The 27,225-nt window shown below is 60.2% G+C and overlaps 1 protein-coding gene across 4 annotated transcripts in view; it reads right to left on the bottom strand.

Annotated features, from left to right (window-relative positions):
- Window positions 1-2,942: 2,942 nt before the first annotated feature.
- The window catches only part of MYO18B (myosin XVIIIB), a 78,976-nt gene continuing 54,693 nt past the window's right edge, over window positions 2,943-27,225 (bottom strand). For 3 of the 4 annotated variants that reach the window (XM_082491697.1, XM_082491698.1, XM_082491699.1), the window contains exons 39-44: window positions 26,468-26,653; window positions 15,819-15,952; window positions 14,649-14,690; window positions 13,797-13,958; window positions 4,696-5,996; window positions 2,943-3,802 (exon numbers count right to left, since the gene is read on the bottom strand). In XM_082491697.1, the coding sequence (XP_082347823.1) occupies window positions 4,697-5,996; window positions 13,797-13,958; window positions 14,649-14,690; window positions 15,819-15,952; window positions 26,468-26,653 (1,824 nt within the window). In that variant the 3' untranslated portion in view covers window positions 2,943-3,802; window position 4,696. The remainder of the gene's footprint in view (window positions 3,803-4,695; window positions 5,997-13,796; window positions 13,959-14,648; window positions 14,691-15,818; window positions 15,953-26,467; window positions 26,654-27,225) is intronic. The other variant, XM_082491700.1, reaches the window with a different exon arrangement.

The following is a 27,225-nucleotide window of genomic DNA, read 5'->3' as shown; positions in this document are numbered from 1 at the left end:
GTGCTGGGTGCCCTGCAGGGCATCCCTCCCTCCAAGCGCTGCCGGTGTCCCTCTCCGCCGGCTGTGCGCTGGGAGAGCCGCGGTCTCCTCACCTGCAGCCCTTGCTGGTGCTGGCGTGTCCCCCAGCGCCGTGTGCGTGGGGAAGGAGCCGAGAGGCGACCGAGCTGCGCCGCCGCTGGAGGAAGCCATGCTGCAATGCTCTTCCCGCTCATCCGTCTGCCTTCATCCCGGATCCGTGTCCCGCTCGCTCTCCTACAGCCCTGTATCCCATGTTTCCCATCCCTCCCAGGGCATGGACCCACTCTGCCTCCCCCGCTGCCTGCCCCGGGCCGCGGGATCCCGGCGTTCCCACCCCACCAGTGTTGCCACTGTGCTGAAGTTTAATCAGATCATACCGGTTTGCCCAGCTCGTTTGGGCAATTAACTCAATGAGTCCTGCCAATGGCACACGCACGTAGGAATTCCTGGCGGTGAGCAGCTCCGTGGCTGCTTTCTCCCGTGCTGTGCGTCCCATGTGCCCCCGCTGCAGCCCCTGCCCCGGCCACCCCACACCCACCGTGCCCGTGGCGGGGGGTCCCCAGCCTTCGCCCCCCCATCGCGAGTGTCCGGCGCTGCCGGGGGGGTGCAGGCAGCTCCGGCTCACAGCCCCGCACCACGCAGGCGGTGATTTGTCTGCATTTCCACTACATCTCTTTTTTTTTTCCAGCTGTTTTGTTTCTCTGGATGCTCCGAGAGTATCGCCCACCTCCAGAGCCGCTGGTCCCAGTTTCATTTACAAAGCAGTTGCCGGCGCGACCAGCGCTCAGGATCGGGTTCAATACGCCATCAGCGCTTGATGTAATTAAACACTTTTTCAGCGCACACAAGAGCTCGTTAGAGCTGCAGCAGCCGCATCCAGGGCTTGGTGGTTTCCTCCTCTTCCCATGTGTGAAGCCGGGTCTTGGTGACAGCTCCCAGGACAGCCAGCACCAGTCCTGCGCCCATCGCCACCACGGTGGGAGAGGGGCAGGACCTCCTGCCCAAGCAGACGATGTCCCTGCGCAGCCCTTCCCACAGTGTCCCCCCGAGCGGGGGGTTCGGGGGGGGCCAGGACAGGTTCAGCATCACATGAAGTTTCATGGGGAAAAAGTTCCCGTTCCCGCCCAGCTCGGCCGGTGCCACTTTGTAAGATTTTTCCCTGAACTGTTTGTTCGAATATATTATTAAAGAATTCCAGACAAGTTGGAAGGACAGACCAGGAAGATATCTCTTCCAAACCACACAATCTGTGATTTTTCTTTTTTCATCTGAAAGCACAGAAGGGAGTACAGGATTTTTTGGAATTTTTTTTTTTTCTTCTTTGAGTTGTATACTTTATGCAGAGAGAACTAGGGAGAAGATGCCTTTCCCTTAATTTGTGAAATTGCAGAGACTGCAATGACAGCGCAGCGCACTGCAGTTTGCCAGTTCCAAGGGGGAAAAAAAAAAAAAAAAGCTTTTTAAAGCCCCAAGCCATACGGACGCTTTCTTATCGGGGTTGCACTGAGCTCTGAGAGAACGGAACGTGCTCGTAGAAAGCGCCGCTCTGCGGCGACCCCGCGGACGTGCTGCAGCAGCGAAAGCTGGCCCCTTGCTTCCCAAAGCAGAGCGCGTGGCCGGATAAACATCCGAAATAAATCATCTTCATTGTACGTGTCACGAAACCTGCCTGAAGGCGGGGAAGGTTGGGGTGAAGCACAGTCCCCCGGCGGGGGCTCGGTGGGCGGTGTTTTTCTTGCTTGTTGAGGTCCGAATCCGACCGCAGGAGATGCCCATCTCTGCCCAAAGGAGCCTGAAATCCATCGGGGGAGCGAGACTCGCCGCAGAGAGCAAAGCACGGGGTGTCCCAGCAGCAGCTTTGCCAGCCGGGATGGGGCAGGATCCCACCGCCCCCCCGGCGCACGGCGCTGGCCGCAGCGCCCAGACACGGAAAAACTACAAAACGCATTGATTTCTTGTTTCCAGAACTAACGGAATCATTAGAAAGGCCAATTTAAAACTAATTAGAGGTTATTTCTTCACTTGCTGTCGTCTTGCGAAAGGGGGCCCTGGGAGCGGGGGGAATGTCACCTTGCGCGGAGCTGCCTCCCGCCCGCCGGCAGCGCGGAGCTGGAGCCGGAGCCGGCCGGCAGCGCGGAATTGCCGGGAATTGCTGACAGCCCACGGGCGGCCCAGCAAACTGCTGATGCGAACCCGCATCCGGAGGTTTTGGCATTTGCCTGCGACAAGGAAAATGCCTCTTGCTGCAGGGCTCTGGTTTCGACTGGAAATGAATGTGAAGAATCCAAAAGGCAAAGCAAAAGGCTGAAAACTGCCCAATTTGCCTTTCCAAGCCGCTGCCGCGCTGCGGCTGCCCCGGAGGCTCCAACTGGGTTGGTGCAATGTCCCAGGCGAGCAAATTACTTAGAAATCCCGGAGGGAAAGGAGAGATATGTTCACGTACCTGTACAATTTTGCCACAAACCTCCGATAAATGAGTAAGTTTGGATCCCTTCGAGGCTGAAAAAAAGAGCTTTTTGTGAGTACAGAGAGATGGGGAGGCTGGAGGGTTCAAGCGGCGCCAGGGGAAGTTTAGAGTGGATATTAGGAAGAATTTCTTTACTGAAGGGGTCATCAGGCACTGGAATGCGTTACCCGGGGCAGCGGTGGAGTCCCCATCCCTGGAGGTATTTAAGGGTCGCGTAGGTATAGCGCTCAGGGACAGGGTTTAGTGGTGGGTCGTCAGTGTGAGGTTAATGATTGCACCAGATGATCTTACAGGTCTTTTCCAATCTAGGAGATGCTGTAATTCTGTGATTCTGAGGGTCTCCGGTGAGAAGCCCCCAGCCGGGGGGGCCGCCGGGGGGAGCGCTCGGCTCTGCACCAGGCGGCTTCTGTGGACCTGCTCTCGCTGCGGGCAAAGGAAAGACCAGGAGAGGCTCGTGTCAAAGAAGCAAATATTTTATTGTGTAAAAACCAAGCAGCCATCCGAATGCAGCCTCCCATCGCCACGTGCACCGCAGCGCTGCCCTGCGTGCCAGCGGGATGTGCCCACGTGTCCCAGATGGGCAGAAGCCATGAAAGCACATACAGATCTGTCTTCAAACATCTACGGAATTATAAAAGCCTCAGGGAAAGTCTCAGCCTCCGGAAACATTAAAAAGAAAAAGAAAAGAAAAGAAAAGCATATAGAGAGGTTCTGCGATGTGCGGCTCGGTTTGACGGACCCTCCGGCTCCACTGTTGCTGGGTGTCACATCCAGACCCAAGAGCATCCTTCGGCCGTTCAGCTGGTTTTTGAGCAGCGCCACGTGGGATGAGACATCTGGGCTGCACCTTCCGGGTCAAAAAGTTCTGGTGTTTCTTCAGGTCTTTACAGCGTGGCCTTCCCCCGGCCAGCGTGGCAAATTATCAGGCACCTACGGCGGCCGCCGGGTTTTAATTACAGCACCAACTCCCGAGTCAAACGACTGCAGGAGAACAAGAAAGTCCCTCATCCCCGCGGCTGGTCCTGAGCAAAGCTGCGGTGATGGGAAACGGGGCAGGGGCATACGGAAAGCAGGATATGTTTGAAAACAAAACAAAAAAAGTCTCGTCGCCTGTAAAACCATCCCACGACTTTTGGGGAGCCACTTTCAGCCTCTGTTTAAATGACAGGGTTGCGATGGGGCGCTCTTCCAAAGGAGCGAGGCAGCGGGCTGCCCGGTCGCGGCTCCTCGGCCGGTGCGGTGCTGAGGCCGGTTGCTGCCGTTTATTGAAACAAAGTCTGGAGAAAGTGGGACGTTTCATTATGCAAATTGCGCTTCCTGGAAAGAAATGTTTTATTAACACGCGCTCCCTTCTTGTGTTGGCTTAGTCAATTTGGTCACAGCTTGACATCCAATAAGTTAGTCTAAAGGCAATGGTTTTACAAAATGTTTTTCTAATCTATTTTAAACACTTAATTACAGTTGTGGTGCATTCATTAGGGACTTCGCTTTCAAACCTGGATTGCAGTAATAAATCCTAATTCTGGAAGTGTCAGTTGCAATAGAGAAATTGGAGCCAAGCGGCTGTCGGAGGCAGTTGCTAGCCGGGGGAAGCACGCCTGGTCCAGGCGGGACCCCCTTCCTCCGGAGGGGGTGACCTCCAGCGTCCGGCCAAAGCGGATTTCCAAATAACTGAATGAGCACCAGCAGCGGGGTGAGCGCTGAGCGGGGCGAGCGCTGAGCGGGGCTCGGGAGGATGTGTCTGCTGGGTGGTGTGGTAGGAGCTGGGGGACAGGGTCGCCGGGGGACCCCAATGGACTCGGGGCTGGTGTTGTGGCCAGCTCTGGGGCTGTCCCCAGCACTGGCAGCGTCCCCATTGCCCACCCCCCCTGCAGCTCTGAAGGGGGCAAGGAGAGGGTCAGTGTGGTGCCATCCCCAGTGCCACACGCGTCGCGGGGCATCCCTGGCACCGTCCTGGCTGCGGCAGAGCAGGGAGCACAGGCGGGCAGCGGGGCCGAAGCCGGGCCAGCACCTCCCCTGCCCGGGGCTGCTCCAGCATGTCAGGGGGCAGCACGGGGACACCCGCTGGCCCAGTGCCACCCTGTCCCCACGCACCCCACGGCATCGCTGCAGGCACTGTGTGGGCTGGAGGAGCAGCGGCTCGGGGGCAGCACTGCCAAACTGCCACCACGGCTCTGAGCTGGTGCCGGTGGGAGGCTCAGCACCGTTACCTTAGTCTTTTCCCAGGTACTTCTTCATGATGCTGTTGACATCGTCTTCCTTCCCTTCTGCCTCCGCCCGGCGGCTTGCCCCGCTGCTCTGGGTGGCTTTGCCGCTGCATCCCTCCCCATCCCCTCTCTGGGGCCGCGGTCGGCGCTTGATGCTGTCGGCGCTCCGGGAGGAGAGGAGGGAGCCGGAGGATGAGGAGGAGTCGGAGAGGTCCCCGGGGTCCTCCTGTGGGGCCGGGCTGCGCTTGGCCGTGCCCTTTGTCTCGGTGGACGCCGAGCCGCCTGCTACGGCTTCATCCTGGAAGCGGACGGTGAGGGGCCGGTGGCCGTCCTTTCTGTCCCTCCCAGGCTTGGCCAGGCTGCTGGTGGAGCGGGATTTGCGGATGGCCGGGAGGAAGTCGTCGAAGTCGATGTTGGTTCTCCTCTCATAGTTGAGGGTGGGTATTCGCCAGCTGAAGGGGTCGCTGCCCTTCCCCTCGCCCGGCCCGTCGCTGGACGGTGAGCTCAGGAGCCCCCCAGCGCCCCTGCCCACCTCCACCTCTTCCACCGATGGCTCCAAGTAGCTTCTCCAGGAGCTGGGCTGCAGTGTGCCCAGCACCTCCATCCCCACGGCCGCAGAGCTCGGCCGGCGGCCAGAGCTGTCGAGGTTTTGCAGGAGGGAGTCGTAGGAGCCAAACTTTGATGCTCTTTTCAGTGCCGGGGAGCGCGCCGGCTCGGCCGGCTCCGAGGCCATGCTCCGCAGGCTGGAGGAGCGCACGAGGCCGGCGCCTGCTCCTTCGCCTTCCCCCACCTGATTCCCATCCAGCTTCCCTGGGGAATCCTCCGCCGCTGCCGGGAGAGCCCTGCAGCGCCGCAGGGCCGCTGCACCGGTGGTGCGGTAAATGGGGAGGGGAGAGGTGTCGCCCAGCGCCGGGCGCCCTTGCTCCCGCTCCGCTCCCCGCTGCCGCCGCAGCTCCTCCACATACTCAGAGAGGGCGGCCGACGAGCTGGGCACCGGCCCCGCCGCTGGAGAGAGCCCTCTCCTCCTCGGCACCGTCGGCGACAGCGGGCTGGGGAACCTCCCGTCTGGGGCTGGGGACCCCCCTCGCCGCAGCAGCGACGGGGACATCTCTCCTGTCCTATCCGCAGCCTTTTTCGGGCTCTCCAGCTCCTCTTCATCTGCCCGAGGTTTTCCATATTCCCGTCGTCGAGCACCGAGCGCGGGACTCGCAACCCTCCCTGGATCGGCAGCATCAACGGACCTGGCGGCGCTGCGGGAGGACGCCGGCCGGCTCGCTGCTGGTTCCTTGGCGTCTCTGCTCACCCTAAAGAAGAGATGCTGGCGTTAGTCTCAGCTGCGTGAGCTCCAGTATCCGTAATGTCATTCAGCAAGGAGGAGGCTGAGCAGCGAAAAGCCGCTATTTGCATAGCAGCCTCAGAATAAACTCCCCCTGCTGCACCTAGCGGTTGGGCAATGCCCAAAGATTTTATCTTAAATAACCCTAAGTCAGCCAACCTGGCGAAATCCGCAGCATAGTGTGTGATGGGACCGCCTTGAGCTCTGCCAAACCAACACGCACCTCCACGTGTCCTTTTTTTTCCCTGTCAGATTATAGCAATATGTAGGATTTATTTTATTTCTGTCCAAACCAAAGATTATTCACTGAAATCTTATGCAGCCGGCTGACAGGGCACCCCGAATGTATCTTAACGTTATTTTGGGGCACGTCTCACCCAGGCGGCTGCTGGGGAGGAAAAACGATTGTGAACTGCAAGAGCCAAATAACGCCTGGCCGGGGCTGAGCACGAGCAGCACGCCCGAAGGGACAAACTGCTTTCCCGTGGGGATTTCCTTTGGCTCAGGCAGGTTCGGAGGAGCGGAGACAGGCCCAGAAGGGGAGGCAGAGCCTGCAGAGCGGGCAGCAGTGCACAGCCGGGTGGTTGGAGGACTCTCCCCACCCCGACGGCGCCAATCCTGCCAAGCAAACGCACTTTGGGGAAAAAAATCCGCTCGTTCAAGAGCAATTGACAGAAGCGACGTGTGGGGATGGGGCGTCGCGCTGCAAATGGGGACTGATGCGGACGTGGGAGCTGCGTGGGCTCCACCTCCGCTCGCCGAAGAGGAGCCACACGGGTCACCGTCACGGCAGGAGAGCATGCCCAGAGCACGCAGCCCATCCCCGGCAGGCTGGCGGGCCGGCTGGGGCCTTGGTTTAGCCGAAACGCGGTGCCAAACTGGGGACGGCATCGGCTCAGCACGGGCAGCTGTTGCTCCTGCCACCAGGGTCGCAGCTTGTGCAGGGGGGAAGCAGCAGAAAGGGCAGTAATGATGATCACCACCGCCGCAACAACAACAACAGTAATAATACCAATAATAATAACGATAGCGTGGCACGGCCCTGCGCGCTGAGAGCAGAGCAGCAGGCAGCAGGTCTGTGGCGGGGATGGGCACACGGTGGCAGCCCTGCAGGAGACGGCGCCCAGGAGGAGCCTTGCCGGCCAGGCGGCGTTCGGCATTTCCCTCCTGCCCCTCACCGTGGGGCTGCATGAGCTGCTCCGGGACTGCTACGGTACCACCATACCCACCCCCGCAGCAGCCGCTCGCTGAGCGGGACCAGGACGGGGTGGCAGTGTGGTGGGAGCAGGGGACGGTCCTGCCTTCCTCCAGAACCCGCCTGTCCCTCCCCAAAGCGTTCGATGGCACTGACCCCCCCCCCCCCCCCCGATCCACCAGGACAGGAGCTTGGGAGCATCTCCTCGGGCACTGCGGGATGCCAATGCGGTGCTTGTTCGGCTGCCGAAGGCCCTCCCGAGCGGCTGGACGGTGGCACACGCCAGCTGCCAAATGCCTTCTCTGCCCCAAGTGTGTCCCCTTCCTCGTGCAGCCGCTGCACAGAGATGGGGAGGGGGCTGCGGTCACCGGTGGCCTCGGTGGCACTGCTGGCACTAAGCTCCCAGTGTGACACTTTACGTGCCCTCCGCTTTAAGCACCTTTTCAGCTTGAAGGGCTGAAAAACTGGATTTTCTGCCTGTCCCACTGTGGGGAAAGGCAAAGGGCCTCTTTGCCAGGGCACGTCTGAAACCAGGCAGGCGCTCTGCAGAGCCGCGCCGCCGTGCCTCTCCTCGGCACAGCGCGTCAGATCAATGACAGCCCGTCACTATCTATAGGCGGCTCACGCGCAGCCGCTTGCCGCTGGGACGGGGAGCGCAGGCGCCTGCGGGCGACGCGTTCCGACAAAGGCTGCGGCCGGTGCTGGCAGCTGCCACTGGATTATCCCCACTGGCGGACACCCCGGCACCCCTCAGCCGAGGAGCTGGACCTGGCCTTAATGAGAAGGCTGCCGGGGTGCGAATTTGTCTGAGAGAGAGCGGAGAAGGGGAAAAGGGAGCGAAGGGCAGAGTAAAGGAGCAGAACCTAAACATAAACCCGTCTCTGGCAGGCCAGCAGGCTTCGAGGCGTGGGAGCACTGGTCAAGTTTTACATCGCCACTAATGAAGCATCCTGCCCTGGGAATGCCGGGGTTGCCATGGGAACGGGGTGAGAGCAGATAATCCAGCCACTGCGCTGGACCCCTTCGGACCAGGCTCCGCTGACCCGTGAAATAATTCACACGCCGAGACGGGTTACAGCCAAACTCCGTGGCCGGGAAACGCAAGCGACTGCAGAAGCGACGGGGTAATGGAGTGGCTTCGGGTCCCCGGCGCCCGCCGGCACAGCCCAGGGCACGGCGATGCCCGCCTGGCCCCGCAGCTCATTAAACGGGCCCAAACCATTTGATTATCCGACGTGAAATGAATTAACCGGCGATTTAATCTCCCTGGAACGCAGCAACCTCCGGGGCTACCCCGCACCGCTGCACCCGCCGTTGCTGAGGCCTCGCCGCTGATTAATAGTTTAAGACATTTCGATAATACCGGGTTTTAGGAGCCTAAATTGCGTCTTACCTAAATAGCTGCTGTAATCCTTTCCATGAGAATTTGCACAGAAATTGCTCCAATCACTCTCTACGTTTCCAAATAATATTGTAAACCGCTGCACAACCGGCTTGCATAAATTAAACAGCCAGCTTCAATATTTTTCTTTAGTTTTTAAGACTCAGATAAAAGTGAGCTGGAGAGGTAAGAAACACTAATGGACTGTGAAGAGGGACGGTTTACGCGCTGCTATTTATTGTCCTGCTCGGCACGACGGACAGTTACTATTTCAATGCAAATCTTTAGAGCCTGAAATGGAGTGAGAGCCACAAACACGGGATTGCTCCCGCGGCTCCCACGGCTAGTCGGAGCCCGGCCGCCGAGCGCCCGCAGCCCCCGGGGACCTCTGTGTAACGGAGCATCTCCTGCCCGTGCTCGCCATGCCCCGGCTTCCCGCAGAAGAGCTGAAGCCCAGGACCGCCCCCTCCATCCTTGTCTCTCCCAACAGTTCCTATTAGCCGCGTTCGTTAAGCAAAACCCAACGGCACACGCCAGGGAAAGGGCTGGTTTTCCCAGGGAAGCCGTATCTCTCCGGACACGGCTCATCAGCCCCCGGTCAGCGCGCGGTGCCGGCGCCGGCAGGTCGGTGCCCGGGTCGTGGCGTGCTAACCCCTAGCAGCACCAGCTGCCTGGCGAGCGCAGGCGCGGTCTGGTGTCCGACTGCGTTTCACATGAAAATGCAAATACTCCTCAGGGCTTACACCAGCAGCAAAAGGGCACCGCGCGGTGGGGAAACACTGCCGGGATTTCTCCGCTTTTGATGCTTTTCCTCTTGCTTTCCAGCATCTAAAATGCTCGGGTCCTTCCAGCAAAACCCATCATCGCTCGCCCTCCTGGGAAGCCAAAATCCGCTTTGCCCACCTCTGGAGACCCTTCCCTGCGATGGCTCTGACCTGCTGCCCACCCCGGCCCCGGTGTGCCCCAGCATGCCCCGGCGTGCCCCGGTGTGCCCCGGTGTGCCCCGGTGTGCCCTGGCATGTGTGAGGGCGGCATCCCCCGCTCCCGCATCATGGGTGCGCTGAAATCACACCTCCGTTGCAATTAATTACTTTCTGCAAAAGGAGCCCGAGGACCACAAGGTCATTTCTCCCATGCAGCAGGTTTCTGACGGAACAAGCCCGGGGGCTGGTGCCGGTGCTGCCGCGTCCCGCCGGGCTGGCACAGCCGGGGAGGCCGGGCTGCCGCCCCCCAGCGCCGGGCGAGCCACGCAAGCGCGGCTGGACCCCACACTACTATACCAGCGCCCCATCCTCATCATTTGTTCCTCTAACCCCCCCCCGATGGCGACCGAAAAACCCACCCCAGGGCCGATCTTCTCTGAACCTCCCCACAAGGCAGGGCAGGCGCGCGAGACGGTCCCGTCCCATCTTGCAGCATCCTCTGCTCATCCGCAAATCCCCGGCTAAGTGCCGCCAGTAACGCCCAAGGCTCGCAATAACCCGCCGAGCCGGTGGCAGCCCCGGCGGCGGGTGACGCCGCAGGAGGCAGGACCGCGAGCGCGCTGCAGCCGCCCAGCGCAGCCCCGCTCCTCGCCGCAGCGTCGCGTCGGGGAGGGTCTTCCCCGGCCGAAGGCAGAAGCAGAGCCCGATGCAGAACTCGGAAGGCATCTCGAAGCCAAACGGAGTTCTGCAATGTGCCGTTCACACCAAAGCAAATGACATACAACAACAATTAGTGAAGATTACATAGCAATTAACATGATTACAATTACGCTAGTTGAAATAATTTATACAATAAAATCCACACGTGCATTGCAACGCATGGCCAGGGATGGAAGTGCGGCTCGGATGCTTTTCCTGGTAGCTCATAAATAAAGCCAAGACAACTCCGTCTCAGGGAGAAAAAAAGAGACTGGCCTAATTTCTGTCAGAAGAGGATTTTCTTGTCACACCATCACCTACGGAAGAGCTCCCAGTTTCCCATATACTGATTTGCTTTTGACACAATAATGTTTAAAAATAGACGTGTCGGATCCCCACCAGCCTTGGGACCCGGGCTCCTGCTCTCACGTACCGAAGCAGAAGGGGAAAGGATGCCGGGAGATGCCGGGGGGATGCCGGGGGGATGCCGGGGGATGCCAGGGCTGCGGATGCCGCGGTGCCACGGGATGCAGGAGCCGAGAGGCAGAGCCCTGCGCTGCAGGACCATCCCCTCCTGCACCTCAGGATCAGCCCCTCGGGCGCGACGCAACCCCGACCGGCCTGGCGAGGGGTGGAAAAAATACATGAAGTTTTGATTTGGCTTTCTAAGAAAAAAAACCTGATAGGTTATTCCAACTCTGCAATGTGTCGTATTTATTGAGGCTTAGCCCTGCTGGCCAACATTTTGTACGAGCACTTAAATAGCAGAGAATTAAAGAAAATGTTAATCAAATCTCTCATTCCTGTGCACTGCACTGACGATAACAGCCTTCCATGCTTTCCTCTGGCTTTTGGCAGCTGTTTGTTCAGGAAATAGCCCATATGTAGTGCTGAGAAGCGAATGCTAGGAAGATTCATTTTTCATTACTGGATGCTTGTGTAAGACAAAGGAATCTTAATAAGGAAGAGCTCATTTCGCTGATCTCATTTTTATTACCTTACCAGTCTCATCATCTGTTTGTTTGCATTTCATACAGCCTCCTCTCCAATATTTCCATCTTAGATTAGCTGAAGCCAAACACAGCTACGGCATCAGGATTTGCAATTCGCCTCTTCGTGACCCCCAGGATGGAGGCAGATTGTCACACTATTTCCAAGTCGAGGTACAAACTGACTCTCGCAATGGCCACGGTCAGTCCAGGGAGTTATTTTTATTAAGCCCCAGGCCTGCATACCTGCCCTTTTATTGTGACTCCAGTGTGTTTCAGCTCAGAACTATGCTACTAGCCCTAACTCCCGATTTGCTGCCGTTCATTTACGATCAGAGCTGAGTGATTCGGACCAAAGACCTGTCAGCAGCACAGAGGGATGACTTTTCTGGCGGGTGCTGCGGTGGGGCACAGGGTCTCAGCCGGCCGCTCTCAGGGCTCCCGCCCATCCCCCCTCCCCCCGCAGCTCCCTGCCCTGCACTGCCCGACCACCCTTAAATCCTGCCTTGTGGCAGCAATGGACCGCTTCCAACTGCTCCGGCGTGCTCGAGGTGTCCGCTGCCGGGGGACACGCTCTGCAGAAAATTCATTCTGGCAATAGCTATCGCACCGTACAAAGCAGGTGAATGCAGTGGGGACAGTTCTCGCCAGAATCGGAGCAGGGAGCTTAATACTCATGTCTGCAACGAAACGGCAGTCCGCAAATCCCATCGAACCCCGTCGGCTCGGAGCATCTGTCCAGCGAGCTGCGCCCAGCGCCAGCCGGGCCCCCAACCCCTTCTGGGGGGGAACGGTGGAAAAAGATGGGAAAATGGCAACGCGGGTCCTGACACACCATCCCTGGGAAAGCAGTGCGGTGTGGAGGCCCCGAGGCAGGGGCTGCCGGCGGGGGGACCGGCAGGGCTGCAGGCAGGGGGACCGGCAGGCAGGGGGACCGGCAGCCCTGCCCACGCTGAATTCGGCTGGTCGGGTTTTCCATCCGCATGCACCGGTGGCTGCCACCTTGTCCCATGGCAATCCGCTACGGATCATGCATCATGCAATCAAAGTGTGCTTTTGTTCGCGATAAAGCTATCGTTTTGCAGATTTTTGCACGCAAAGTAGAGGAAGCGCCTTCCCCCGGTGGGGATGATGCTCCCTGGAGCCACTTTGGCCCTGCACTGCTCTGGCCCCGGGACTCAAAGCTCCATCTCTGCTCACCTACAGCCCTCCCAAGACGGAGACCCACCGTCCTCCCCTGTCCCCACCGCCTCCCTTCGGAGATGCGGCCACCAGACCCCGATTTACAGGGCTTTCCAAAACTCAACCCATGCAACCGCCTCACGCATGAAACGCAAAGAAGCGGTTTGTCTGCGACGCGGCAGCGCCGGGGACGGCCGTAAAACCGTGGGTTTGTCTCTGGGCCGGAGGGTCCCTGCGACGGGCCCCGGCCGGACCCCCGGGGCAGCAGCGGGAGCTGAGCAGAGGCAGTTTGGCCGTGCGAGTGCTTGGGCCACTCTCCAACTCCCTCACAGCCCATCGGCATTACCGTCCAAACAATTAACATATTTTATATTAGAACTGTATAAATGCATACTGTTTCCTCAGCAGCAAAAGGCGAGCATATGGCATACAAATCCTCAAATAGGCTGCATCGCCTCTTTAAATCATCTCTAGAGAATACATCAAGGGATATTATACTGCTTGAAGCATGTTTTTGATGTAGCGACTTTCATCTAGCGTTTCACTGATCCCGGCGTGGCAGCAACTACCTTCCTCGATTTGATGTTTTGACCTTAAAACACCACGGGTCCCCCCGAGCTCCTGTCCGCACGTCCTGAAAGGAGCGCAGCCGAAGCGCCCACCGTCCCCGGGCCGGCATCTGCAGCCCCCACCCCGATGAGCCGCGGGGGTCCCCCTCTCCCTGAGCAGCTGCAGGCGCTGCAGCGGTGCCGCCGCGGTGCTCCTCACTGCACCGTGCGATCCGTCACCCTTAAAGGGTGACTTTGGTTTTTTCCCCGGGGGAAAATAAAAGCCAAAGAGAGCGCACGTGGGAGCCGCCGAGGACAACGCGGCGGTTTGGGGTGCTCGGCTCTGCTGAGGGAGTTACCGGCAGCACCCACCGCATGCGTCCCCCCGTCCGAGGGGCCGCGGGCAGCCACAGCCCCCGCAGGCAGCAGCCAGGGGAGCGGCAGCACTTGCGGGGTCAGGGCCACGCAGACACTTGCGAGGGGAGAGCAGCCGCCGGGGCTGACAGCTCTGCCGCCTCGCCGCCCCGACGGGGCAGGGCGCCCGCGGCCGCCTCTCTGCGCCCGAACGCCGGGAAACCAGCGCTGCCCGCAGCCTCCTCCTGCCTCTCATGCCTTTTTTTTTTTTTTATTAAAAAAAAAAAATACAGGAGGGTTTAAAATACCTTTGTGGTGGTTTGCTGCTGCGAAGGTATTTTTCTACCCCCCGTGCCCCTGCAAGATGCTGGAGCCGGCACCAAGCGCCCGCGGTTCCCCCAGAGGAAAGCTGCACGGGCGCCCCGTGCAGGGGGAGCAGCCGCGGGTCCGTCACCCACGGAGGTGGCCATGCCCGGGACGGGCTGGGGGTCCCTTACCTCGCGCCCTGGGTGCTGCGGCTGCCGACGGACTGCACGGAGAGGCTCCCGGCCACGCTGGGACTCGCCGGGGACGACCAGCCCGCAGATGACCCCAGCCAGGACTTGATGCTCTCTGCGGGCTCCAGACTGAGCGTGGAGCCGACGCTGGAGCAGGCGTCCCTGCGGGGAGAGATGACACCTCGTTAGCTCCACAAGCGCAGGCAAGAGGGCCGGGAAGGAGTCCTGGAGCACGTGTGAGGCCGGGCAGAGACTGGGGGTTCCTCCACGGCTCCAGCTGGTGGGCTCTGCGCTGGCTGTTTTGGGGCACCGGCACAGATTGGGTAAACCAAACCCTCCCAGGCAGCCTGGTCCTTGTGCCACCGCTGCCGCCATTAACTCACTCCCTCATGCTTTTACCAGTAGCCTGTAGGCAGCGGGCAGGAAAACCCCGCCGTCGCCCGCAGTGCCGCAGGACCGGCGCTGCAGCGGCAGAGGCGGTGTGAGCGCAGGCACCCACCGTGCCCTACGCACCCCCGGGCTCCCCCCGGGGCCGGCGCTACCCCTGCCCGCCCGCCGGGAGCCCACGCTCCTGCTGCAGCAGACTAAATCCTTTAGGATCTCAGCTTTCCTTCCAAGCCAGAGATCAGCCTCGCATTCTCAACGCGCAGCCCGGAGGAGCGAGAGCATCCCGCCCGTTTAAAAGAGAGCTGGAAGGGAAAGCGAGCGGGTCGGCGGGCATGGGGGGGCAGACGAAGCCGGCCCGTGCGAAATCCCCTCTGCGCCCTGCCCGCGGGCAGCGGGTGGTCCGCAACCCACCGCACAACGCGGTGCAGGCTCCTGCCCCTGCGCAGCTCCCCGGGGCTCACTCACGGCTCTCTCCTGGAGCAGAGCGACTCCCGCGCCGTCCGCGCGCTGCAACCAAGGGACAAAAGAGAGTCACCCACGGCGCTGCCGATGGCTCTCACGGCCTCCCCAAAGGCACCGCGTGAGTTTGACGAGATGAAAACCTTCCCGGGCAACATCCCCCCCTCCGCCAGCCCGAGCAGAGCTGCAGCAGTGGCGGAGGCAGCAGCGGGGCCGTCCCCAACACGCTGCGCAGCCAAAGACCCCCTCACGGGCTCCCTGCGCTGCTCGGGCCCCGGGCTGCCAAAGGGACCCCAGTGCGTGCAGCCCCACGGCCGGGACGGGCGCCGCTGCTGCAGCGTACGGTGCGTCTGCGCCGGCAGAGCGCTGCGGCCGTGCCCGCGCCGCGGAGGGCAGGGAGCAAAATACACCGCTCTTCCTGCAGGCAGCAGCCGCGGAGGTCCCTGCCGCGAAGCGCTTCTCACCTCCCGCTAATGTGTCAATTGTATTGGAAATCACTTTTGTTTTACGCAGGAGTGAATTTCTGAGCTCGCGGTTTCTGTCTCACCCTTCCCCGGTTTAATCACTACAGAAAGAAAATCTCTTCTCACGGCACAGTGACAAGTACATCTCTGCTTTTTTTTTTTTTTTTTTTTTTTCCTTAAAAAATGCATTTATCTATTTTGTTTCCATTTGTCACGATGCCCCTTTGGCGGCGCAGCAGAGGGGCAAATTGGAGGGCTGTAGAAATAAAACCTGAAAAATTTACTAGAATTTTTCCCCCCTTTTTTTTTCCTAGTAATATCCTCCTCCCTCCTTCCCCAGCTCCTGTGGCTGACCAAAGCGCAGGATTTTCAACCCGTAAATCCAGTGCTGGGGCACCCAGTGACGCGTGGCAGCACGCCACGCTGCTGGGGACGGGAGCTTGCTCTGCGAAGGGGACTCTTTCTGTCCTTTTTGCTTACTTTAAGCAAAGCGGGGTGACACTTTTTCATGAAACCTTTCATTAACACCAAGTTTCTTCTTTGTAAACATGTGCCACTGCAGCGCAAACGCTCGCGGAGGCAGATGTGCGGGTACAGCCACGCTGGCATCGCCTCCGCATGGTGCGGCGTCCTCCCCCACCGCAAAGCACCCGAGCCTGCCCCCCCGCAGCCTCCCCGCAGCCCCCGCAGCCCCCGGCGCTCCTGCCCTCACCTCTCGGCATCGCTCTCGTCGCTGGACCGCAGCTCCTCCAGGGCCACCTGCAGATCGGCGATGCGCCGGATGGAGGTCCCCAGGTCAGCCTGCAGGACCTGCCGCACCGCCGCCAGCTCCGCCAGCTGCTGCTCCTGCGCGGAGGGCACCGGGTTAGCGCCTGCGCCCCGCCACGGCGCCCCCGAACCCCGGAGGAGGCGAGCGAGGCGCCCACCAAAGCTCCCCCCACCCCACTACCTGCCCCCGCGCCCTGCTGCACATGCAATAACTTGTAAAATGTCATCTCCATCGTACACGAGAGCAGCAGCAAATGAAGCTGGACCCTTCCGTGACCAACAAACATCCCCCACAGCGGAAAAAGGCTCAGAGGAGAGAAGCCAAAAGTCCCAGGCGCCGGGCAGAATGTAAGGAGCCACCAGCGAGTCCCAGGCAGAAACTGAACTTAACTCCGGGGAGGGGATGGAGGCTGTGGCGCCAGGCGCGTGGCTGCACCGGGGCATCACCGGTTGTACAACCAGCCCTCCTGGAGATAATTAGCAGGGAGTAATGTCTTCCTGGGCCAGCCAGACCAGCGTGGGCCAAGCAAATGTGTGGCTCAGCCCAACGTAGAGTATAAAACCCGGAGAAGTAATAAAACAAAGTGTGAAGAGAGCAACGGGCTGGAGCTGGCTCCGACCCCCACGTCCCGCGCTGCAGCCGGGGATGCCCCGCGCCGAGGCGGTGAGCACATCGCGACTGGGGACGGGCACGTCTCAGCAGTGACCCGGCTGCGTACGGCAACTGCGGTGTTGTGCCCGTGCTGTGATTTGAGCACACGGCTGTATGGCTCTGCCAAATCAAAATGTAACGCCGACACACCAAATGAGTAAATCTGAGATTACACATTAAAAGCACCCGGTGTGAGAGCACCGTGTCCCTGCGGGGGACAGAGCGGGGCACAGACCGTGGGGCTGCTCCCGGGCGTTTCGGGGCTGCTCCGCCACTCACGCACCTGCTTGGAAACGAAGCCCTTTTCAGAGGCGCTGGAGCTGATAAGAAAACCCAGAAACTCAACTCATAATTCAAACTACAGTGAGGAAAAGCTGGTCGAGCAGCATGGCCCGGATGGCACCATGGACCCAGCATCGCCCGCGGCCGGGCGGCCTCGCGGCACACCAGAGATGCCGACCCGGCACCACCCGCGCACCGCGGCTGAGCACCGCCGTGTTCACGGCATTCCGTGTCCTTTCAGCTCGGAAGGAAATCCTCGTGATGTTTTCTAAACCATCACGCGGCGGAGAGAGAAGGAGAGGGAGCGTGAGCTGCAAATTCACCGCGACTGAAGCTGCCAGCAGTAGAATTGCCATCTCGGTGGTGACAAGGTGAGAGATGATTTGCAGCGCGGGCTGCGACAGGCCACGGCGCAGGAGCCGGCAGACTGTCAGAGTAAGTAATGGAAGCCCGGGGATCGCCGGGCACGCGGGCCCGAGGGGAAGAGCATTTCAGTTCATAAAAGCATGCAAAGAAATATCCCGGTTTGGGTTGCACAGCATCACAGCGGCTTCTGGAAATGCGCGGGTATTGGTAAAAACCTGAACGCTGCCAAGAGGCTTTCTGAAATTCAGCGCTTCCGAGCCCTGTGCTTCCCCCCGACCCCGGCCCGGGCACACGCAGAGGGTGGAAAGGATCCGCTTTGTCACGGGAACTGCTCGGAGTCGCGTGGGGATGGCCCGCTGCCCAGGCAGCGGAGATGCTCCCCGGGCCGGCATCGGCCCCGTAAGCAGCCGTGGGCTCGGGAGGGGGCATGGGGTGAAACGCTGACCCCCGAGAGGAGAAAAGCCCCAGGGGAGAGAGCCCCAAGCTTCGCCTCTCTGCGCGCCCGTATTCAGCTCTTTGCAACCGCAAGAGCAGGCAGGAAAACAACCGCTAGATAAAAAGCTCAGCCCTTCGAGCAGGCTGATAAGAGCCTCTATTGAACTAGTTCCTCAGCCCCAGGATACAGCACAAATTAAATATAGTTCAGTGGCTGCATTTAATCCCTTTCCTCTGTTCCGCTGTTATTAACCTGACAGTGACTGGCAGGGAGGCGGGTGGGCACGCAGCGGCGCGCACCCCCCCGGCCCCCCCGACCCCACTGGCAAACGAGAGCAGCAAACAGCGTGTGCCGGCGGCTGGTGGGGTCCCCCCCCCCGGCCCCGCTGCCTTCTGCACGACCGCCACGGGCACGCCGAAAGAAATGGCACCACCGCGGGGCTGATGCTGCTGAGCCGGGGCTCCAGCCCGCCTCCCCCCGGGGATGCCCCACTCCGGTCTGGGGCACCCACGGTCCGGGGCACCCACGCTGCGTGGCAGAGAGGAGCCAGTGGCCTCAGGCGGGGGTTGTGCAGGGCACCGGGGTGGCTTTGGGGACTGCACGGCCATGGGCTCTTCACGCTGCGGGTGACCTTGGGGTCCCCTGCCCCCACGCCGCCCGAGCGGCAGGTTGAGTGTAAGCATGGAAATACCTGTTTCTTAATGAGAGTTGACGCTGCTCAAGCACAGCGATGCTGCTAAAGCAGACCCCCGCCGTCGCCCCAGGCACCCGGGCTCATTACCCGCAGAGGAAAGCCCCAGTCGCCTGCAGAGGACAATCTGGGGCGGCTCCAGGCGCGCTCTCCGCCGAGGGATTCGCACGAGCCTGTGCCCAAAGTGCGCTTTAGCTCTCGGGGCTCGGGCGTTACTGTAAAGCGAATTCTGGCGATATACATCTGCAGAAAGAAGACGGGGGGAGGAGAAGGGGCACCGCTCGGTTTCTGTGATGCCCTGCCTTTAGCATGGGCTCAGCACATCCGCGGCTCCCGAGGATGCTGCAGCCAGCGAGGGGGAGAAGGAAGAAGGAGAGGAGGAGAAGGAGGAAGAAGAGGAGGAGGAGGAGGAGGAGGAGGAGAGAGAGGAGGCGGCCGGCAGAGCCACGGCCAGGGGCAGAGTGAGGGGAAACGCTCTGAGTCAATGTGCTACTCAGCATTTTGGGCTCAAATCAGTGCAAAAGAGAAAGGCTTGTGCTCCCGGAGGCAGAGAGCAGCTGTGCTGAGCAGCCCTGCGCTCATGGGGGCAGCGCCGCGGTGGGGAGGAGACTGCGAACCCACCGTCCCACCCAGCCCAGTGCTCCATCCGCATCTCATGCACGGAGGCACCGTATGTTTTACTCTGTACCATACAATTGTCTCAACAAAGGGAATAATTATGTCGGTGTAATCAAATTTCAAATGCAAAACCCGCTATCTTCATCATATAAACTGACAAGAACGGTCCCGCCATCAGGCCACTGCTATCCCGGGGAGCCATTGGCCACCTTTGACACATGTTGTTTCAATCTAAATGTAAATGCAAGAAGCGTTTCCCTTTTAATACAGCAACCGGTCCGAGCGCTTACATCCTCAGGCGGGATGAGCTGCCAGGCATTGCTGGCTTTTTGTTTCCTCTGAGCAGAAAAAGGGGGAGAAAAAAAAAAACAAAAAACAAAAAACAAAGAGGGAATGCGCTTATTGAGAAAACTCATAACCCGCCTGCTCATGTGGAAGCACCGGCAGCGCCGGGGAGAGCAGCGCTGCACGGAGCGGAGCGAGCGGTGGTGCTCCCCCGGCCGTGTCCTCTCCCCGTCCCGCCGGACCCCGGGGATGCGCTCGTCCTCCCCCAGCGTGGGCAGCAGCCGGGAGCCGTGGAAATCACCCGCCTGCAGGGACAGCAGGGGACGGCACTGCTGCACCCCGCCAGCGCCCGCACCCTCAGCAGCACCCCACCTCGCCCGTGCGCCAAGGGACCTGCTCCCCCCCTCAATGGCTCCCCTGCGCCATCGGACTCGGTGGCCACAGCCGGAGCCAGCCGGCCGCTGCCCTTCGCCACGTGCGAGAAACCACGCGTGACGCCAGTGAAGAGGCTGCCGGGGACCGGAGCGACACGCCGCACTGCAGCCGGACCGAAAGGTGACTCGCACATCATTTTGCCCACGTTATTCATCGTTAATGGCCCGTTATCGGAGGCCCCCGTGCTCCGGCTGGTGCTGCTGCTGATGGGGAGCCCAGACGGCGGCTGGGGGGGGGGGGCTGCAATCAGAGGAGCCGCGCTGATGAGCGGGGCTTATAACGCGAGTGCTGGCAGGGGCACCAGCCCGTCCTGCCTAATCAGGGAGGGGGGAAGGCTGGAGCAGTTGCCCTCACGCTGCACGGTGCCTGAGGAGGAGAGGCAGCAATTTTGCGACTGTTTATGAGATTTCTGCTGCTGCTGCTCTTTAACCTCCGCAGGGATATGATATGCATCGCGCGGCAAACTGATCCGGGGGGGTATTTCATCCCCACCCCCCCATCCCCCCCCTTGGCCGCGCTGCTCTTGCCAGCCCACAGCTCACCAGGAGCAGTGCCGGGGCTGCCCCACGGGAGCCCAGCGCCTCCCCAAAATGTGTCCCACAGGTGGGGGGGGGGCTGCTTGCTCAGGGTGGGAACCCCACGGCCGCTGGGATGGGGTCAGCACCGGAGTTGGGGGCCGGGAAGGGTCTGGGTGCAGCACTGCGCCGCCAAAGGGGTCCCCACCAGCCGCTCACGTCGGCCCTTGGACGCGCTCTCCCTCCTCCTCCCGCGGAGGAGCCCGCACGGATGATGGCCCTCTCCTGTGCAAAGCAGCGGTACCAGACTTGCAAGAAGCCCCAGCGCCTCGGAAAGGGGCTGCAGCTACTGCCGCAAACCCGAGACGGAGAAGCAGAACAAACGGTCCTTTGCTTCCCGCGTATGTCGGTTTTTCATTGAAAAAGCTCCACTCGTTTCTCTCCTGCCTCGCAGCGGTTTGGGGCAGCCCTGCTCTACCCATCCTCCTGGCCAGCAAGGAACCTGCCCACGCACCCGGGCAGGGATGGGGATGCGGCACCAGCTGTGAGCCCGGGGAAAGGCGCTCCGGCTTCCAAAGCGGCGCTCCGAGAGCGCTTCTGCTACACCGGCTCAGGAGCATCCTATGGCATTCAGCCCCAGTCCCTGGTGGGGTTGGGGATCTGGCTCCTTCCACCGAACCAGTCGGTCACGCGCAGCGGAAACCAGCCTGACCAGCTTAAAAACCCCGGCTGATGTATATTTTATGATCAATAAATAAAATATACGTTCTGCCCGGTTTCGCGTACATTTCCAAACTAGATTCTCCCGTTCGCAGCGTATCGGCGGACAGCACAGCACTCCCAAAACCTGGCGGCGCCAGTCCGCTGGCGGGTCAAAAGCATTTATTTTAGAAAGCCGAGGTTAATTTCTGCCGAGAGGGAGCCCGAATTAAAGGCTCTCTCCAGACAAGGGGGACGGGCGCTCGCTTGGCGACGGTCAGCACGCAGCAAACCCGCACTGAGACGCTGCCGCTCCCAGCCCAGACTCCTGCCCTCGCCGGGGGGGCTCGCGGGAGGATGCTGCCGCTCATCCGGGCTGGAAAGCACTCGCTCCCGGGGGGAGTGAGCTGCCCCGCTCCGTCCCTGTGCCGCCGGCGGCTGAGACCCCGTTGCCCACCCTCTCCCCGAGCATCGCCGGGGCTTCCTCCGGCGCTTCACCAGTGGTCTTTTCCAAGAGCCGGGAGAAGATGCTCCAGCCCTGGAAGAATGCACCAGCGGGCAGCTCGGCTTATCGGCCCCTGGAAAGACAGGGAGAGGGGACATCTCCGCCGGCAGCTCCCTACCTCCCACCCCCGGCCCCCGCATCGCCCCGCAGCCCGCTTTCGCTTCTCTGGAAAAGGATTTCTAAAACGCTTTTTTTGTTTTTTTTTTTGAAGAGTTTCTTTTTCATCTAATTTTGTCTCGGAAGCATTTGAAGATAAGTTAAAAAGAGCTAAGCAAAAACAGTAGTGAAATAATTTATGGGAGCACAAAGGCTGCCGAGGCAGGCACCGCAGAGCGTCCCGCGCCGCGGCCTCCGCGCCGGCTTTTATTTCTGTTTGTGGTTCTGCTGTCACAACATAACCTTTGCAAGCTCCCATCCACCTGAAGTGAAGTGTAATCTAATTAGTCCAATTTGGATTGCTTCTATTTGAATAATTTAGCGTACACCTGCAGTATTCATCAATCATTATTATTTTTAATTAAGTAATTAACTCGCAGGTTTTCAGAAAGTTTGAAGTGACAAAATTTCCGCGGTTGAAGCCTCAAGCGAGACGGGGCGAGCGGCGCTCTCCGCGCTTGCAGGCGCTGGCGTTACCAGTAATCGGCGTGAGCGGCCACAAGTGCGGATGATTTCCTGAAGAATTTACTTCTTTAATGGCAAACCCGAAATCACACTGCCTGCTGTACCACACGCCTAATTAGCACGTATATAGACGGTTGAGTTTTCACTGGCAGCTCCTCCATCACCCAACCTCACCTCTGAGGACGGGCTCCCTTTGATGGTAATTGTCCTTACGCTCAGCCAAAGCCATTAGCTTCTACAGAAAAGAGCAGCTCCGCCGGCGCAGGCGGTGCGGGGGCCGGGGGCTGCGGAGGCATCAGGGGGTTCGGCTGAGACCCCACTGGGAGCTGGAGGTTTGCCTGGGCTGGAGCGCGGCATTCCCGGCTGGAAGCACAAACAGCTCCCACTTTGCTTCTTGCGTCCACCGAAAGCACCAAAAAAAAAAAAAGAAAATCTTTAAAGCTTGCAAAAGGGAAAAATAAAAAAATAAAAAAATCAGTCATAGAGATCAGGCCGTAATGTGGTACAGCACGCTGGATTGCACGGCGAGAACAGGGGCTGCGTTACAAAGCAGATTTGCCACCAGAAGAACCAGGAAAAAAAAAAAAAGGTTATTTACATTGTGACTCTCATCTTTTTTTAAAAAAAAAAAAAAAAAAAAAAGTGTGAAGAATATCTTCACACCTGCACTTCAGTTCCCAGTAAAAAGAGTTAATTATTATGCTGATGGATTTCACAGCTTCTTTAAAGAAACCTGATTTTAAGGCAGCGCCCGCAAGCCCTTCCCCCCCCCCCTCGTGCCCCAGCGGTGGGGGCTTTGGGGGGGGCACAGAGCTGCCGGTTGGCGCAGGGCGGCTGGAGGAGACGCAGCCAGTCCGGCTGGGACCCCAGAGAGCACCTCTGCCAGACGGGGCTTCATCCCGGCAGGATCGGGCCCTGCCGTTCCCTGCAGCATCCCAGCAAGGTGCCGCGGCGCAGCCCCCCGGGCGGGCAGCCCCCCGGCTCTCCGGGGCAGGGGGGACCCCGGGCCTCCATCCCGGAGCTCCCACCCCAGCTTCCCGCAGCCGCTTGAGCTCTCCCCTGAAACCCAAGCTGCTCCGTCACGGGCGGCACAGCCGTAGGCGCCCCCTCACAGAAACAGGCGCTTCTTTAAGCGCTGTGGTTATCCCTTGGCACGTACTGGAAGAATTACTGTCTCAAAGGTGGATCAGTCCATCCCGGCTCCTCGGTAGCGCGCATCTCCCCCTGCTGCCACAGCAAATCCGCAGGTCAGGAGGGAGACGCTCCGCCGGAAGCTCTGTGAAGACAGCCCCGTAAGGGCAAGGCATGGGACGGGGTCCTGGCGCAGCGCCCCTGCCCCTGCCCGGGGCTTCCAGCGATGGCTGCGGACACCCAAAGCAGCTGAGATGAGGCCTCTTGCGAACACGCCCTTGTCTCCCCGCTGCTCCTGATGGACCGTCGCCCCACAGCCAGCGTCACCCCCAGGGCGCCCAAGCCGGGAGCGGTGCCCAGCACCCAGCACCATCCTGCCCTGGCAGCAGCCTCAGGAGGGACAACCCAGCCGGCGGCTGGTCCCAGCCGCAGCCACGGCAGCTCGTCGCCCCACACAGCCCTGCCCCACGCCTGCCCCCAGCCCCGGCTCCATCCTTCCCTGCACCGCACCGGGGGACTCATATAAGGAGAAGCGTGAGCGTAGGTGCATACCCGATGAGCAAAGAGACCAGGGCGTGCTTTTACGCTCCCCAGGATCGACTCTACGTCGGAAATCCATCTCCCGCTTCTCGCTGGGACTCAGTTTCTGCTGCGGCGCGAGGCGGCCAGGCGGCTGGGTCTCGCCTGTCAGGCGCTGGGTGTCAGCACAGCAGCTGAGAAAGGAGGAGCCGGTGCAGGCTGGGATCCAGATTTTACTGGAAGAGGAACTACAGCTCGGTGGAGGCAATCCAGTACGTGCAACCACAGCAAAGACAAAGACAACCGGGGCCGAGCACTACCCCCGCCATTAGAAAACATGCCTCCCTCGCTGTGATGGCACCGGGCTTGGAAAGCGTTCAAAACCCCTTCTTCTTACAAAATTCATAAGGCAGAGCCATCTGCCTGGCAGCCAGCTCGCCAGCTCCCCTCCCCGCCCCCCAAAGCGGGGTCCAACACGAGGGGGGGATCAAAATAGCCGTCCCGAGCCTGGCCGACGGCGCGGGGACAGTGGGACGGGATTTTCAAGTGCCTCCACCACTGATAAACATGAGCTGCGAGAACAAAATACCTTATATACAGGCACCAGCTCTCAGCTCCCCGGGAAACAAGGCGGGATTTCTAACCCAATCTGTGCAACGGATTTGTCCGTCCATCGCTTAAACCCTGACAGCGCGTGGCAAGCCCACAACCTCGCAACTGTTTATTTGAATAAATTAAAAAAATATGTTAGGTGCAGACCACGACTTAAGTAATGTTAAGTGAATAATTCATGCCGTATTTATAATTGATGGGGGATTTAACAGGAGCAGAGCCGTAAGTGGCTTTCTATTAACTATTGATGCCGCCTGCCAGCCGCTCGACAAGCGCGGCGGGGCTCTGCGATCGCGGCTCTCCCGTGATGTTTTATTTAAGCGCTGTTAGAAGTACACACAGTCTGGGGGAACGCCTCTGCTCCCGGGGAACGCCGCAGCAGCCCCTGGCTCCCCCCGCGGCCGCGCCACGGTGGGCTCAGGGAGCCCCGGTTCCCGCGCAGCCATCGCCCCGACCAGCCGCCGCGTGCCAGCGGGGAGAAACCCGGGGCCGGTGCCATGTCTCCGGGGGAGCTCACCCACTGCAGGGCCTGCCCGGCTCCTTCCTCCGGCCACCGCTGCAGCTGACCCCAGATAACCCCAAATGCCCGGGGGTCCAGATAAACCCAGACCCCTCTGTATTGGCTTACGAGTTTGCCTGGGTTTGTGTCTTATTGCAGGGAGGCGCCTCTAAAATCCCTTTCAGACTTCTTTGCAGACTTCATTTGCGAGAACAGAAGCGTGCTAAGAAGACCAAGTAACTCGCTACACCCGTCATTCACATCCCCATCGGAAACAGTCAAAAAGCTTCTAAAAATATATGCACAAATACAAAAATACAGTTAAAAGAACCCACCCGTATCCTACCAGACAGCGCATCTGTGTTCCACAACATCGCGTTTCTAACAAAGCTGCGATAAACACCCGGTTATCATAGCAACTGAAGCCGTGTCTCGCTGGGCGCCCGCAGGGAAAGCAGCGGGATCTGCCCCCGGGGCGGGCTGCTGCAAGCCCAGCGGGCACCCCTGCCGCCCCCCGACGTGCCCGGGGCTGGCGGGCGCACCCAGCAAAGCCTCTGGTTGTAAAACCTCATGACTCCGAAGAGCACGGATGGCTGCACGACTCCGACCTAGGGGGGAGACTCCTTTCGTGGCCGGGGAAGGGCGTCCCGGCAGCCAGAGCCGCGCACGAGCACGTAGGATTCGGGCTGGCAGGGCACGCGGGATAGTTCCCACTACAGCGCCGCTGCCTTCAGAAAGGCTGGCAGCCTCGGGGCGAGATACGTGCTGAAATCTCCTTGATTGTTAAATAAAAGATTATTGATACAATAACTGCTTCTAATGCGGCTGCGCTGCCAGCAGAAATGCAATATCTTTCAATTACTGCTCGGAAGCAAGGCTTTCCTTCTGTTTACTGGGAAAAAAACCAACATGATACGGGATGCTCGTAGAGGGCCGTAAAATGAAGGTGAATCTATTTTTGCCGTACTGCAAACGCGGTCGGAGCTTTGCGTGCGCAGAGCAGGTTAGCTGCTTGTCAGCGCCGTCTGACGCGCCGCCGTGCCGCAGGGGGGTTATTTGGCGAAGCCGGGAGTGCCGCGTGGAGCTGGCGCGTGGGCTGAGCCCCGGCACACCGAGCCACGCCGCCGGCTTTCGGCACGTGGGGGGCTGGCAGGAGGACGGGGCATCTCCCCGGTGCCAGGGGAACGTTTGGTCCTGCTGAGGTTCCGCCTGACATGAGTAAAACCAGCACAAGGAGGTGCTGGAACGACCGGAGCATCTTCTCAGCATTTCTTAGTGCTGAGCAGGCAAAGCGAGCTCCTTCTTGGAACGCCACGCGGAGCGGAGGGACTGCCCAGGCTGCCAGCCCGGCTACGGGGAAATGAAACGCGAGGTGCCTCAACACCACCTTCGGTTCAACGGTTTGGGGCCGTGGAGGGACGCGAAGCAATTCACTGCCCCTCCGGGCGCTCCCCGGCTCCACTCGCCGAAGCCGAGCCCGACAGCCCGATGTCAGCAGGAGCCGGGGCGGCCGCGGGGGAAGAGCCCGGGAAACACGGCTCACCCGCGCGGGGACCAGCTCACGGCAAGCGGGCCGGCTCCATCGCCAAACACAAAGCACCGCGCACAAAAGGACTTTTCCAGGAGCCTCAGACCAATCTGCAGGTTACGGAGAGCAAAGCCCCCCCTGCCCCCTCCCTCCCCCGGCTCCATGGCCGCGCCAGCCCGCGGGGGCAGCATCCCCTTACCAGCTCCACGCGCCGGCGGCTGGACTCCAGCTCCCTCTGCACCAGCTCGTCCATGTCAGCCTTCATCTCCTCCATCCTCCTCTGGTAGTACCTGGTGCTCTCCTTCTCCCGCGCCTCCGACTCGGCCGCCTTCTCCAGCTCCTCGCCCATCTTTATGATGCTGTCTCGCAAGCGCAGCACCAGCACCTGGGGAGGAGGGGGCGAGGTGAAGCAAGGGAGATGGAGGTGAGGAGTTACGAAGCTCTCCATGAGCATCAGGCGATGTGGAGAGCACTCCCTCCCCACCATAGCGCCACTCACTACCCTTATCGTTATCAAGCATCACCCTGAAACCTGCAGCTGCCTGCAGCGGGTGCAGACCCCAGAGCCCCCCGCCCGTCCCTGCGCCCAGCTCCGCTCCCACCACAGCAGGCAGCGCCGTCCCCCACGGCCACACCGTGTCCCTCCCCCAGGGCTCCCCCGGAGCCGGCAGCTGCTCCGGGGGCACAAGAGCATCTTCCTTCACCTCTGGGCCGGGCTCGTTTGGGCAGCACAACTCTGGGAAGAAGCGAGAGCAAAAACATATCCCAGGGCCACCAGCAGATGTGCTGATGAATGGGGACAGTGAAACATTATGACTGAGCCCCATGTCCTGACTTCTGGGCGATGCCAAAGCAGAGGGAAGCCCATCGCAGAGGTGCTGTGATGGATGCGCTGAGCAGTCAGCGCACACCACGCTCTGTGTCCAGAGGCAGGGACTGGCGCGCTGCTGCCTTTCA

Source organism: Vanellus vanellus (genome assembly GCF_965231255.1).
Source record: "Vanellus vanellus genome assembly, chromosome: 16".
Classification (NCBI taxonomy): Eukaryota; Metazoa; Chordata; class Aves; order Charadriiformes; family Charadriidae; genus Vanellus; species Vanellus vanellus.
The sequence above is the reverse complement of the archived record's forward strand: the minus strand, read 5'-3'. Positions and strand labels throughout refer to the sequence as shown.